Raw genomic sequence first — 15,213 nt, 5'->3', positions numbered from 1 at the left:
AGGTGCAGCACTTTGCATTTCTCCTTGTTGAATTGCATTCTGTTGTTTTCCGCCCACATGTCCAACCTGTCCAGGTCTGCTTGCAGCTGTTCCCTGCCCTCCGGCATGTCCACTTCTCCCCACAGTTTTGTGTCATCCGCAAACTTGGACAGAGTACACTTCAATCCCTCTTCAAGTCACTGACTTGTAACCCTTCCCATGCCTACTCTCTCTACAAAGAAGCTATCAGATATAGCCAGCCTTGTTGACCATGCTTGAGAGGGTTTGGGCAGGCCTTCTTGCTCCCTTTATTCAGCTGACTAAGGGAAGCTACTTTCTATGCTTGAGGCTACAAGAAGCACCCAGACATATCCTGCTGGGATTAAGCAACCCCTAGGTCTACAGGGTCTGTGAATCCCAGGTGGCACAGGGCCCAGACAAAGACCAGACCCTGGGTGGTGGCAGCGGTACCCCAGGCTTGCAGGTGTGCTCCAGGAAGGGGGTCGGCCAGATGCAGACACTCCAGGGCAGGTGCTTGGAGCTTGGTTTTTGGTTGGATGCAGTGAGGTGGGTGGCTCAGTGCAGGAGCACCCCTACTGGCCCACCACTGTGTCCACATCCATTATGTACTGGGGGAGCAAAAACTGGACACAGGACTCCAGATGTGGCCTCCCTAGTGTGAAATAGAGGGAAAGAATCACTTCTCTCGATCTGCTGGGAACGCTGTTACCAATGTGGCCCCGGATGTTGTCAGCCTTCTCCACAACACAGTGCACTGCTGACTCATATCCAGCTTATTGTCCGCTTGAAGAGGTGTCAAAGGCTCCTGGCAGATGATGTGGTGGTTTGGTCATGGTTTGTAAGTCCCTGCAGGGGAAATACTAATTTGATCACAGACGTACTCTTCTAGTGGAACAGGTCCCAGAACTGAAAGTCAAAACCAAATTCAGGCTAGAAGCGAGGGGGAATCACCAGTGTAACCATTTACTGAGAACAGCAGCGGATGCTTCTTTATGGGAAATCTTTAAATCTAACATGACAGTGGGATTTTTTCCTCTGAAGGAGCACTGTAGCTCCAGGAGAAGGTATGCAGAGAAGTCTGTAGCCTACATGAAAGTCCCATCTGCCATCCAGTGTGCACTCTGTACAACTTCAGAGAAGGCACCGGCACTGCTCGGTGAGCCAGCACGGAAAAGGGATTTTTTGTAACAATCACTTTAATGGGACAATAGTTAGAAGGAGAGGCCAGGTCAGAGGAAAATCCCAACAATGGTCAGGGTCTACAGCCAAAGATGCAGGAGTCAAGCAAATACCAATGGGCATGTTTACACATGAATATTAATGTGCAGCAATAAACTCCAGAGCCTATTGCTTCTGGGGATGCATCTGCATGTGACCTGGGATCGCAGCACATTGAGCTGGGTTGGAGCAGCCCTGGCTGGCGTGGGGTCTGGGGGGACAGCCTGCCAGCCCAGGGCTGCTCCCCCCAGCTTGGTGTGCTGCAGAGGGGCTGTCTGGGGCACAGGTGTGCTCCCATGTGGAGCTAGCCAGCAGGCAGCCCTCCACTGAAGCACTTTCATGTTCCAGCAAGCCCCGTCAGCATCTACACGTGCGTTGCTATGGAGCAAATAACTCCACAGCAGGATAGTACTAATATTTACAAAAATTACTCTGGTGCAGAGTTCATTAGTTTTCTGTGACCTAATAGGGCTGCATGTGTAGATGCTGAGACTTTACTGCAGAACTAATGAGTCCTACTGCTAATTAGCTGTAAACATCTCATGTAGACCCACCCAGTGACCTGCATATTGCTGTCTGTGTTATGGAGTGGCTGAATCCATGTATTTGTGATGATTTAAGGGGCTCTCAACCTCCTGTCTGTATGGTTTTTAACTCTTTGGGCAGGGGCTTTGAAACCACCCATGCCGATAAAGCAGGGGACAGCAAAATATGACCTGTGGGCCAGATCTGGCCCACCAGGCTATTCCATGCAGTTCATGGGCACCAACCAACTAATTGTACCCTGCCCAGCCTGCACACCTCACTCCCACCCTTGTGCAAGGAAGGCCTGAGACCAGTCAGCACACAGCTTCCACGGGGACCTGCCTGGCTTCCTCCGTGTCCAGTGGCTCCTCCATGTCTCAGGAAGCAAATATTTTTCGTAATAAAGTTAAAATATGTTATAGCAGGTTTTTGACTTTTAGTGTGATTTCTTTTTTTTTTTTTCTGGTTTAGATGGCGAGACTCCCCTCCCAAAAGGAGTATGTCCAGGGGGCAAGGGGAGGGACTTCTTCTGGGAAAGGTCAGGGGTTAGGGGTGGGACTTTTGGTCCCAAGATGGCAACTAGGGGCAGGGCACCTTTCAAGGGGCGGGGCTCCCCTTGTGGCCCTCGATAGCTCACCATAACTCTGTAAGCGGCCCTCCAGATGAAATACTTGCCCGCCCCTGCTGTAAAGCAACTCATACTATTGGTTCCAGGCGGATTCATGCTAACGATGACACTATGACCATTCAGAATTGAAATGTGGGCAGTGGAGAATCAACCTGAGATAGAGCTCCTATGAGGAACTTGGTCAGGACGTGTCTTCCCCGCCGGGGTCTGTCACCCCGTGGGCCTGGAGTCCCAGTGGTTTGGCCACATCTGTGACACAACTGGTTCCTCCCTCCTACCTGTCACCCTTTTGGCCCCTCCACCCCAGTGGGGTGGAAGAGCAGGGCTCTTCTGTACTGGTCAGCCTCTATGTGCGAGGGGCAGTGCCATGCTGGGCCTCACCCTGTGGTTTCCTCCCATCACAGAGAAGTGCAGGAAGGAGGGCAGCTGGACCGCGAAGGTAACATTTGACTCTGAAGAGATGGAGTTTCCAGTGAATGCGACGGTGGCCGTGACGTGCAACAAGGGAACTGACCCCGGGCCGTTCAATGCAACGTGCAATATGACAAAGGATTACGGTGCAGCCTGGGACATCAGTCGTGTCAAGTGTCTCCGTGAGTGCACAAAGTCTGAGATAGTCCCTGAATCCCGGGTCCAGGGGGAAGGGCCAAAACTCCCCAGCCCTGGTGGCTCCTCCCAACCAGCTGGGACATGGGGCTGCAGCCCTATTAGTGAATGGCAAAGGCCAGGGCACAGGGCAGAGCGCAGCGAGACAGAGGGTGACATGATACCAGGGTGAGGGGAGATCCTGGGTGAAGAGCTGTGTTATCAGTCGTAGCAATGGGGAAGGAAAGCTGGGCTCCACATTTTAGCTTCTGAGCATGGGAGAAAAGGGGTATGGCCTCTGAACCAGGGCTTCCCAGACCTTCAGTGCTGGAGGCTGCATGGGAGAGAGGAACAGGGGGCTTGTCTTCCTCTTCAGTGAGGGCACGGCCCTCCTCCTTGGATCTCTCCAGTGCATTTTCACACCACTGCAGCATGGGACTTTGCAGCCCTCTTCCCCCTGCTTTCCCTGGGGCAGGCTCAGGGGCTCTGGGTGTCTTGGGCCGTGGGCCTTGCAGTTGTGCCACTGAACCATTTGAGTACATGACACCTGGACATGCTCCTTGCTCCCTGCCCCTCACCTCCACAGCCCAGCCCGTGGGGCCATCACGGCCCCTTTGTCACGTTCACAGCCGATGGGTGCATGGCTGGCAGACAGGGGTGATACCCAAGGACTGAGATCCCCTGGGACAGCACCCTTGAGCTGTGGGACTGGCCCTTTCACACTGCCTGTCCTGCCCCTCTCCCAGGGATGTGCAACACCTGGGCCAAACAGGTCGACTTCAGCTCTGCCCAGGAAGAGTTTGGTGTTGAAGCCACAGTTTGGGTGAGCTGCCAAGAGCCTTTCGAGCAGAAGGTGTTCAGCATCACTTGCAAAGAGATGAAGTCTGGGAAATTTGAGTGGGACTTTTCTAAGAATAAATGCATCCGTGAGTATGAGGCTGGCAGTGCTGGGAGCTGCTCGGCAGGGAGGGTCCTGTGAAGCAGTGGGGAGAGGGTGGCTGGAGGATGCACATTCCCTCTGCCCTGTGCTGTGGGCAGGGTGCTGGGAGCAGCCCCTAACCTTGGCCTGATCCTGTGGCAGTTGCAGTAGCGGGAGAGCAGGATTGCCCCATGGGCTGGCTCACCTGCCCTGCACCTCTGTGTGTGCCTCATTCCTCGGGCTTGTGCTCCAAGGCCCTGAGCTGTGGGCCCAAGCGCTGCTCAGGATCAGGCCCATGGTAGCCCCTGGAGGCTGCAGGATTTCAGTCATCACGAGCCCTCTTGCCTCTCTTCTTGCATACACAGGGAGATGTAAACTTCCAAAGACCTGGCGGGCCAGACCAGCGTTTTCTCCCGACAGGCAGTTCTACAGCAGAGGGGAACAAGTGGTCCTGAGCTGCCCTCAGGGCTATCGGCCACAGCCCTCTGAGATCAGCTGCATTCCAAACGGGACCCAGAATATGTGGAGTGAGACTCCCAGCTGCCAGGGTAAGTGCAAGGTGCTCCAGGCTGCAGTGATCACGGGGTCTGTCCTGGCAGCCAGAGTCTCAGTGATGCTGGGGCACCTCGAGCCAGGACGGATCCTCACCCCCAGCCGTGGGCTCGCTGCGGCCTCCCAGCCTCTCCCGAGGGCCAGTGGCCCTGTGTGAACACCTCAGTCCTGCACACTGTGGGTCTGAGGGTGCTTGCCAGCCTCGCTTGGCATGGATTCATAGATTTCATAGACATTAGGGCTGGAAGGGACCTCGGAAGATCATCGGGTCCAGCCCTCTGCCCGAAGGACAGGACATCAGCAGCAGCCATAGGATTCCAGCAAGAGAAGCATCCGATTTACTCTTGAAGGTGTTCAATGTGGGTGCTTGAACCACCTCTGGTGGCAGGCTATTTCAGACCATGGGGTCTTGGACAGTAAAGAAATTCTTTCTTATGTCCAGCCTGAAATGGTCTTGCAGGAGTTTATAACCGTTCGACCTCGTCATCCCTTGGGGCGCTCTGGTGAACAAATGTTCCCCCAGATCCTGGTGGTCACCCCTGATAAATTTATAGGTAGCCACCGGATCACCCCTGAGCCTGCGCTTTTCCAGGCTGAAGAGTCCCATGGCTCTCAGCCTCTCACTATAAGGTCTGCTTCCCTGACCTCTGATCATGCGCGTGGCTCTGCTCTGAACTCTCTCAAGCTTCTCCACATCCTTTTTGAATTGTGGAGCCCAAAACTGTACGCAGTACTCCAGCTGCGGCCTCACCAACGCCTAGTAAAACAGGAGAATGACGTCCCGGATTTGCTTGAGAAGCATCTATGGATGCAATCCAGTGTTTTGCTCGCTTTACTAGCCGCAGCATCACATTGCAGGCTCATGTTCATCTTGTGGTCAATGATGACCCCCAAGTCTCTTTCTTTCATAGTGCTAGCCAGCGTAGCACTGCCGAGCCTATAAGCATGCTGCAGATTTTTCCTCCCAAGGTGGAGAACCTTGAATTTTTCAGTGTTCAGTTGTCCTTGGGCCCAACAAGGAAAGCCAGGGCCCAGCCCTTGCCGCCCCCAGATACCGCACCCTCCACACTGGGTTCAGTGAGGCTGCCCATCCCAGGGTCTCTCAGCTCGTTCCCCAGGAATAGACTGCCCGTGGATGTGAGGGTTTCTCTGAGGCTCCCTGGATGTCGGCACTTGCCTGAGGAGCTGCCCCATATCCCCTCTCCTTCCCTTGCCCCGTGGGCAGAGCTCTGGCCTTGGCCCACACATGGCTGGGTTGGACCTGCTGGACGATGTTGCACTGACTCCATTGGAAGGGTGTTATTCAGAGGCACGAAAGCCCTGGGGCAGCTGCTGAGACCCAACTCGGACACCCTGTTACCCCCAAGTCCCTGCAGGACTGCGAGCAGGCCCCGCTCTGCATGCACCGCTGCCCCCATCCCTGGGGCTGCCTTTGGCACCCAGCACCACTGCCTGTTCCGGGAAGCCCCTGGGTGCCTGTGTGGACTCAGGATGCCTCTCTAGCCCCAGCTATGGGGCAGCTTCCCCTAGCCAGGTCCATGTCCCCTGGATCCCGCTGCCTTCTGGGATGGATTGTGGCACTGGGGGCTTCCACCCTATCATGGAGGGATGAAGGCTGTAGTTGCTGGCCATCCTCTGCCCTAATGGATGAGGAGCTTGGTCCCTTCAGTAGGGCTGTTGTAAGCCATGGAGTAGGTTGCTCAGCCTGGGGAGGCAGGTGTCCTTAGGGATCTGTGTTGCTCAGAGGGGATCTTCCCCCTTGCCTTCCAGGGTTTTGTACGAAGGGTGGGAACTGGCCCCCGTCTGTCTCTGCTGCCCCCTCGCAGACAGATTTCGCAGTGGGCCAGCAGGTGCTGGTGTCCTGTCTCCAAGATCGGTTTGAGGAGGGCTCATTCCCGATGACGTGCGTGGAGCAGAATGGGCGTGTGGAGTGGGACACGAGCCACGTGAACTGCACTGGTGAGTTCTGTGCACAGAGGATGCAGGGGGGCTGATGCGGGATAGGGGTATTAGAAATATACTCTGCAGATTGAAGAAAGAGAGCAATGCCACTGAACAGGGGAAAACCACGGAGGAAAACCCCTGCCTGCACCATGCTGTGTTTCATAGATTTCCTAGATTTCCTAGACATTCGGGCTGGAAGGGACCTCGGGAGATCATCGAGTCCAGCCCCCTGCCCCAGGGGCAGGAAGTCAGCTGGGGTCATAGGATCCCAGCAAGAAAAACATCCAATTTACTCTTGAAGATGTTCAGAGTAGGTGCTTGAACCACCTCCGATGGCAGACTATTCCAGGCCTTGGGGGTGGGACAGTAAAGAAGTTCTTCCTTATGTCCAGCCTGAATCGGTTGTGGCAGTAGTTTATAACCATTCGACTTCGTCATCCCTTGGGGCGCTCTGGTGAACAAACGTTCCCCCAGATACTGGTGGTCACCCCTGATAAACTTGTAGGTGGCCATCAGATCACCCCTGAGCCTGCGCTTTCCCAGGCTAAAGAGGCCCAGGGCTCTCAGCCTCTCATCGTAGGGTCTGCTTCCCTGACCTCTGATCATGCGCGTGGCTCTTCTCTGGACTCTCTCAAGCTTCTCCACATCCTTTTTGAATTGTGGAGCCCAAAACTGGACACAGTACTCCAGCTGCGGCCTCACTAAGGCCGAGTACAAGGGGAGAATGACGTCCCGGGATTTGCTTGAGAAGCATCTATGGATGAAAGCCAGCGTTTTGGTCGCTTTACTAGCCGCCGCATCGCACTAGTCTCTCCTCGTAAGGCTTGGTCTGTAGGCCCTTAACCATACGAGTGGCCCTTCTCTGGACCCTCTCCAGGTTATCCGCATCCCTCTTGAAGTGCGGCGCCCAGAATTGCACGCAGTACTCCAACTGCGGTCTGACCAGCGCCCGATAGAGGGGAAGTATCACCTCCTTGGATCTGTTTGTCATGCATCTGCTGATGCACTATTGTGCCTTTAACTTTTCTGATGACTTTGTCACACTGACGACACATGTTCATCTTGGAGACCACTAGGACTCCGAGCTCCCTTTCTGCTTCCATGCCACCAAGGAGGTCATTCCCTAGGCTGTAGGTGTGCTGGACATTTTTCCTCCCTAGGTGCAGCACTTTGCATTTCTCCTTGTTGAACTGCATTCTGTTGTTTTCCGCCCACATGTCCAACCTGTCCAGGTCTGCTTGCAGCTGTTCCCTGCCCTCCGGCATGTCCACTTCTCCCCACAGTTTTGTGTCATCCGCAAACTTGGACAGAGTACACTTCAATCCCTCTTCAAGTCACTGACTTGTAACCCTTCCCATGCCTACTCTCTCTACAAAGAAGCTATCAGATATAGCCAGCCTTGTTGACCATGCTTGAGAGGGTTTGGGCAGGCCTTCTTGCTCCCTTTATTCAGCTGACTAAGGGAAGCTACTTTCTATGCTTGAGGCTACAAGAAGCACCCAGACATATCCTGCTGGGATTAAGCAACCCCTAGGTCTACAGGGTCTGTGAATCCCAGGTGGCACAGGGCCCAGACAAAGACCAGACCCTGGGTGGTGGCAGCGGTACCCCAGGCTTGCAGGTGTGCTCCAGGAAGGGGGTCGGCCAGATGCAGACACTCCAGGGCAGGTGCTTGGAGCTTGGTTTTTGGTTGGATGCAGTGAGGTGGGTGGCTCAGTGCAGGAGCACCCCTACTGGCCCACCACTGTGTCCACATCCATTATGTACTGGGGGAGCAAAAACTGGACACAGGACTCCAGATGTGGCCTCCCTAGTGTGAAATAGAGGGAAAGAATCACTTCTCTCGATCTGCTGGGAACGCTGTTACCAATGTGGCCCCGGATGTTGTCAGCCTTCTCCACAACACAGCGCACTGCTGACTCATATCCAGCTTATTGTCCGCTTGAAGAGGTGTCAAAGGCTCCTGGCAGATGATGTGGTGGTTTGGTCATGGTTTGTAAGTCCCTGCAGGGGAAATACTAATTTGATCACAGACGTACTCTTCTAGTGGAACAGGTCCCAGAACTGAAAGTCAAAACCAAATTCAGGCTAGAAGCGAGGGGGAATCACCAGTGTAACCATTTACTGAGAACAGCAGCGGATGCTTCTTTATGGGAAATCTTTAAATCTAACATGACAGTGGGATTTTTTCCTCTGAAGGAGCACTGTAGCTCCAGGAGAAGGTATGCAGAGAAGTCTGTAGCCTACATGAAAGTCCCATCTGCCATCCAGTGTGCACTCTGTACAACTTCAGAGAAGGCACCGGCACTGCTCGGTGAGCCAGCACGGAAAAGGGATTTTTTGTAACAATCACTTTAATGGGACAATAGTTAGAAGGAGAGGCCAGGTCAGAGGAAAATCCCAACAATGGTCAGGGTCTACAGCCAAAGATGCAGGAGTCAAGCAAATACCAATGGGCATGTTTACACATGAATATTAATGTGCAGCAATAAACTCCAGAGCCTATTGCTTCTGGGGATGCATCTGCATGTGACCTGGGATCACAGCACATTGAGCTGGGTTGGAGCAGCCCTGGCTGGCGTGGGGTCTGGGGGGACAGCCTGCCAGCCCAGGGCTGCTCCCCCCAGCTTGGTGTGCTGCAGAGGGGCTGTCTGGGGCACAGGTGTGCTCCCATGTGGAGCTAGCCAGCAGGCAGCCCTCCACTGAAGCACTTTCATGTTCCAGCAAGCCCCGTCAGCATCTACACGTGCGTTGCTATGGAGCAAATAACTCCACAGCAGGATAGTACTAATATTTACAAAAATTACTCTGGTGCAGAGTTCATTAGTTTTCTGTGACCTAATAGGGCTGCATGTGTAGATGCTGAGACTTTACTGCAGAACTAATGAGTCCTACTGCTAATTAGCTGTAAACATCTCATGTAGACCCACCCAGTGACCTGCATATTGCTGTCTGTGTTATGGAGTGGCTGAATCCATGTATTTGTGATGATTTAAGGGGCTCTCAACCTCCTGTCTGTATGGTTTTTAACTCTTTGGGCAGGGGCTTTGAAACCACCCATGCCGATAAAGCAGGGGACAGCAAAATATGACCTGTGGGCCAGATCTGGCCCACCTGTCTGTATGGTTTTTAACTCTTTGGGCAGGGACCTTGAAATCACCCATGCCAATAAAGCAGGGGACAGCAAAATATGGCCTGTGGGCCAGATCTGGCCCACCAGGCTATTCCATGCAGCTCGTGGGCACCAACCAACTAATTGTGGCTTCCTGAGTGTCCAGTGGCTCCTCCATGTCTCCCTGCTGTAGTGCTTGCTCTGGGCAGCAGGTAGGGAAGTAGTGGGGACGGGGGTTGGGGAGCTGCAGTGGAGGCAGGGAGCAAATATTTTTTGAAATAAAGTTAAAATATATTATAGCAGGTTTTTGACTTTTAGTGTATGATTTCTTTTTTTTTTTTCTGGTTTAGACGGCAAACCTCCCCTCCCAAAAGGAGTATGTCCAGGGGGCAAGGGGAGGGATCTCTTCTGGCAAAGGTCAGGGGTTAGGGGTGGGACTTTTGGTCCCAAGATGGCAACTAGGTTCAGGGCACCTTTCAAGGGGCGGGGCTCCCCTTGTGGCCCTCGATAGCTCACCATAACTCTGTAAGCGGCCCTCCAGATGAAATACTTGCCCGCCCCTGCTGTAAAGCAACTCATACTATTGGTTCCAGGCGGATTCATGCTAACGATGACACTATGACCATTCAGAATTGAAATGTGGGCAGTGGAGAATCAACCTGAGATAGAGCTCCTATGAGGAACTTGGTCAGGACGTGTCTTCCCCGCCGGGGTCTGTCACCCCGTGGGCCTGGAGTCCCAGTGGTTTGGCCACATCTGTGACACAACTGGTTCCTCCCTCCTACCTGTCACCCTTTTGGCCCCTCCACCCCAGTGGGGTGGAAGAGCAGGGCTCTTCTGTACTGGTCAGCCTCTATGTGCGAGGGGCAGTGCCATGCTGGGCCTCACCCTGTGGTTTCCTCCCATCACAGAGAAGTGCAGGAAGGAGGGCAGCTGGACCGCGAAGGTAACATTTGACTCTGAAGAGATGGAGTTTCCAGTGAATGCGACGGTGGCCGTGACGTGCAACAAGGGAACTGACCCCGGGCCGTTCAATGCAACGTGCAATATGACAAAGGATTACAGTGCAGCCTGGGACATCAGTCGTGTCAAGTGTCTCCGTGAGTGCACAAAGTCTGAGATAGTCCCTGAATCCCGGGTCCAGGGGGAAGGGCCAAAACTCCCCAGCCCTGGTGGCTCCTCCCAACCAGCTGGGACATGGGGCTGCAGCCCTATTAGTGAATGGCAAAGGCCAGGGCACAGGGCAGAGCGCAGCGAGACAGAGGGTGACATGATACCAGGGTGAGGGGAGATCCTGGGTGAAGAGCTGTGTTATCAGTCGTAGCAATGGGGAAGGAAAGCTGGGCTCCACATTTTAGCTTCTGAGCATGGGAGAAAAGGGGTATGGCCTCTGAACCAGGGCTTCCCAGACCTTCAGTGCTGGAGGCTGCATGGGAGAGAGGAACAGGGGGCTTGTCTTCCTCTTCAGTGAGGGCACGGCCCTCCTCCTTGGATCTCTCCAGTGCATTTTCACACCACTGCAGCATGGGACTTTGCAGCCCTCTTCCCCCTGCTTTCCCTGGGGCAGGCTCAGGGGCTCTGGGTGTCTTGGGCCGTGGGCCTTGCAGTTGTGCCACTGAACCATTTGAGTACATGACACCTGGACATGCTCCTTGCTCCCTGCCCCTCACCTCCACAGCCCAGCCCGTGGGGCCATCACGGCCCCTTTGTCACGTTCACAGCCGATGGGTGCATGGCTGGCAGACAGGGGTGATACCCAAGGACTGAGATCCCCTGGGACAGCACCCTTGAGCTGTGGGACTGGCCCTTTCACACTGCCTGTCCTGCCCCTCTCCCAGGGATGTGCAACACCTGGGCCAAACAGGTCGACTTCAGCTCTGCCCAGGAAGAGTTTGGTGTTGAAGCCACAGTTTTGGTGAGCTGCCAAGAGCCTTTTGAGCAGAAGGTGTTCAGCATCACTTGCAAAGAGATGAAGTCTGGGAAATTTGAGTGGGACTTTTCTAAGAATAAATGCATCCGTGAGTATGAGGCTGGCAGTGCTGGGAGCTGCTCGGCAGGGAGGGTCCTGTGAAGCAGTGGGGAGAGGGTGGCTGGAGGATGCACATTCCCTCTGCCCTGTGCTGTGGGCAGGGTGCTGGGAGCAGCCCCTAACCTTGGCCTGATCCTGTGGCAGTTGCAGTAGCGGGAGAGCAGGATTGCCCCATGGGCTGGCTCACCTGCCCTGCACCTCTGTGTGTGCCTCATTCCTCGGGCTTGTGCTCCAAGGCCCTGAGCTGTGGGCCCAAGCGCTGCTCAGGATCAGGCCCATGGTAGCCCCTGGAGGCTGCAGGATTTCAGTCATCACGAGCCCTCTTGCCTCTCTTCTTGCATACACAGGGAGATGTAAACTTCCAAAGACCTGGCGGGCCAGACCAGCGTTTTCTCCCGACAGGCAGTTCTACAGCAGAGGGGAACAAGTGGTCCTGAGCTGCCCTCAGGGCTATCGGCCACAGCCCTCTGAGATCAGCTGCATTCCAAACGGGACCCAGAATATGTGGAGTGAGACTCCCAGCTGCCAGGGTAAGTGCAAGGTGCTCCAGGCTGCAGTGATCACGGGGTCTGTCCTGGCAGCCAGAGTCTCAGTGATGCTGGGGCACCTCGAGCCAGGACGGATCCTCACCCCCAGCCGTGGGCTCGCTGCGGCCTCCCAGCCTCTCCCGAGGGCCAGTGGCCCTGTGTGAACACCTCAGTCCTGCACACTGTGGGTCTGAGGGTGCTTGCCAGCCTCGCTTGTCATGGATTCATAGATTTCATAGACATTAGGGCTGGAAGGGACCTCGGAAGATCATCGGGTCCAGCCCTCCGCCCAAAGGGCAGGACATCAGCAGCAGCCATAGGATCCCAGCAAGATAAGCATCCGATTTAGGTGTTCAATGAAGGCGCTTGAACCACCTCCGGTGGCAGGCTGTTCCAGACCTTGGGGGCTCGGACAGTAAAGAAATTCTTCTTTATGTCCAGCCTGAAACGATCTTGAAGTAGTTTGTGACCATTCGACCTCGTCATCCCTTGGGGCGCTCTGGTGAACAAACGTTCCCCCAGATACTGGTGGTCACCCCTGAAAAAATTGTAGGTGGCCATCAGATCACCCCTGAGCCTGCGCTTTTTCAGGCTAAAGAGCCCCAGGGCTCTCATCCTGTCATCGTAGGGTGTGCTTCCCTGACGTCTGATCATGCGCGTGGCTCTTCTCTGGACTCTCTCAAGCTTCTCCACATCCTTTTTGAATTGTGGAGCCCAAAAATGGATGCAGTACTACAGCTGCGGCCTCACCGAAGCCGAGTACAATGGGAGGATGATGTCCCAGGATTTGCTTGAGAAGCATCTATGGATGCATGGCAAGGTTTTGCTCACTTTACTAGCTGCAGCATCACATTGCAGGCTCATGTTCATCTTGCGGTCAATGATGGAAACCAAGTCTCTTTCTTCCATAGTGCTAGCCAGCGTAGCACTGCCGAGCCTATAAGCATGCTGCGGGTTTTTCCTCCCAAGGTGGAGAACCTTGCATTTTTCATTGTTCAGTTGTCCTTGGGCCCAACAAGGAAAACCAGGGCCCAGCCCTCACTGCCCCCAGCTACCGCACCCTCCACACTGGGTTCAGTGAGGCTGCCCATCCCGGGGGCTCTCAGCTTGTTCCCCAGGAATCGAATCACCATGGATGTGAGGGTTTCTCTGAGGTTCCCTGGATGTCGGTATGTGCCTGAGGAGCTGCCCCATATCCCCTCTCCTTCCCTTGCCCCGTGGGCAGAGCTCTGGCCCTGGCCCACCCATGGCTGGGTTGGACCTGCCAGATGATGCTGTGCTGATTCCATTGGAAGGGTGTTAGTCAGAGGCACAAAAGCCCTGGGGCAGCTGCTGAGACCCAACTCAGACAGACTGTTACCCCCAAGTCCCTGCAGGACTGTGAGCAGACCCTGTTCTGCATGCACCGCTGCCCCCATCCCTGGGGCTGCCTTTGGCACCCAGCACCACTGCCTGTCCCAGGAAGCCCCTGGGTGCCTGTGTGGACTCAGGATGCCTCTCTAGCCCCAGCCATGGGGCAGCTGCCCCAAGCCAGGTCCATGTTCCCTGGACCCTGCTTCCTTCTGGGATGTATTGTGGCACTGGGGGCTTCTACCCTATCACGGAGGGATGAAGGCTGTACTTGCTGGCCATCCTCTGCCCTAATGGATGAGGAGCTTGGTCCCTTCAGTAGGGCTGTTGTAAGCCATGGAGTAGGTTGCTCAGCCTGGGGAGGCAGGTGTCCTTAGGGATCTGTGTTGCTCAGAGGAGATCTTCCCCCTTTCCTTCCAGGGTTTTGTACGAAAGGTGGGAACTGGCCCCCGTCTGTCTCTGCTGCCCCCTCGCAGACAGATTTCGCAGTGGGCCAGCAGGTGCTGGTGACCTGTCTCCAAGATCGGTTTGAGGAGGGCTCATTCCCGATGACGTGCGTGGAGCAGAATGGGCGTGTGGAGTGGGACACAAGCCACGTGAACTGCACTGGTGAGTTCTGTGCACAGAGGATGCAGGGGGGCTGACGCGGGATAGGGGTGTTAGAAATCCACTCAGCAGATTGAAGAAAGAGAGCAATGCCACTGAACAGAGGAAAACCACGGAGGAAAACCCCTGCCTGCACCATGCTGTGTTTCATAGAGTCCATAGATTTCACAGATTTCATAGACATTCGGGCTGGAAGGGACCTCGGGAGATCATCGAGTCCAGCCCCCTGCCCCAGGGGCAGGAAGTCAGCTGGGATCATAGGATACCAGCAAGACAAACATCCAATTTACTCTTGAAGGCGTTCAGAGTAGGTGCTTGAACCACCTCTGATGGCAGACTATTCCAGACCTTGGGGGCACGGACAGTGAAGAAGTTCTTCCTTATGTCCAGCCTGAATCGGTTGTGGCAGTAGTTTATAACCGTTCGATCTTGTCATCCCTTGGGGCGCTCTGGTGAACAAACGTTCCCCCAGATGCTGGTGGTCACCCCTGATAAACTTATAGGTGGCCATCAGATCACCCCTGAGCCTGCGCTTTTCCAGGCTAAAGAGCCCCAGGGCTCTCAGCCTGTCATCGTAGGGTCTGCTTCCCTGACCTCGGATCATGCACGTGACTCTTCGGACTCTCTCAAGCTTCTCCACATCTTTTTTGAATTGTGGAGCCCAAAACTGGACGCAGTACTCCAGCTGCGGCCTCACCAAGGCCGAGTTCAGGGGAAGAATGACGTCCTTGGATTAGCTTGAGAAGCATCTATGGATGCACGCCAGCGTTTTGCTTGGTTTAATAGCTGCAGCATCACATCGCAGGCTCATGTCCATCTTGTGGTCAGTCTTGACCCCTAAGTCCCTCTCGTCCATAACACTAATCAGCGTAGCACTGCAGAGCCTACAAGGATGCTGCAGGTTTTTCCTCCCAAGGTGGAGAAACCTGCATTTCAGTGTTGAACACCATCAGGTTCTCATCCGTCCATTTCCTGAGCCTGTCAAGGTCAGCATGGATTACCCCCCTGTCCTCGGGTGTGGATGCTTTACCCCAAAGTTTAGTATCATCAGTGAACTTGGCCAGTCCACTTCTGACTTCAATGTCGACATCATTAATGAAGAGGTTGAACAAAATAGGTCTAAGGACAGAGCCTTGAGGGACCCCACTGGTCACAGGGCACCATGACAATTGACTTCCATCAACCACCACCCTCTGGGTCCGACCACGGAGCCAATTC

The 15,213-nt window shown here is 54.6% G+C and overlaps 1 protein-coding gene across 2 annotated transcripts in view; it reads left to right on the top strand.

The window, feature by feature from the left end:
* The window catches only part of LOC102367956 (complement receptor type 1-like), a 37,806-nt gene that overhangs the window by 16,839 nt on the left and 5,754 nt on the right, over window positions 1-15,213 (top strand). The window contains exons 2-5 of one of the 2 annotated variants that reach the window (XM_025207506.1): window positions 2,776-2,964; window positions 3,703-3,882; window positions 4,241-4,423; window positions 6,198-6,386. In XM_025207506.1, coding sequence (XP_025063291.1) covers window positions 2,776-2,964; window positions 3,703-3,882; window positions 4,241-4,423; window positions 6,198-6,386 — 741 coding nt within the window. Of the gene's footprint in view, window positions 1-2,775; window positions 2,965-3,702; window positions 3,883-4,240; window positions 4,424-6,197; window positions 6,387-10,397; window positions 10,584-11,321; window positions 11,502-11,859; window positions 12,043-13,809; window positions 13,999-15,213 lie in introns of those variants that run through there. The other variant, XM_025207507.1, reaches the window with a different exon arrangement.

This window comes from Alligator sinensis, unplaced genomic scaffold (assembly GCF_000455745.1).
Source record: "Alligator sinensis unplaced genomic scaffold, ASM45574v1 scaffold783_1, whole genome shotgun sequence".
NCBI classification, from domain to species: Eukaryota; Metazoa; Chordata; order Crocodylia; family Alligatoridae; genus Alligator; species Alligator sinensis.
This window is presented reverse-complemented; position numbering and strand designations above follow the sequence as displayed.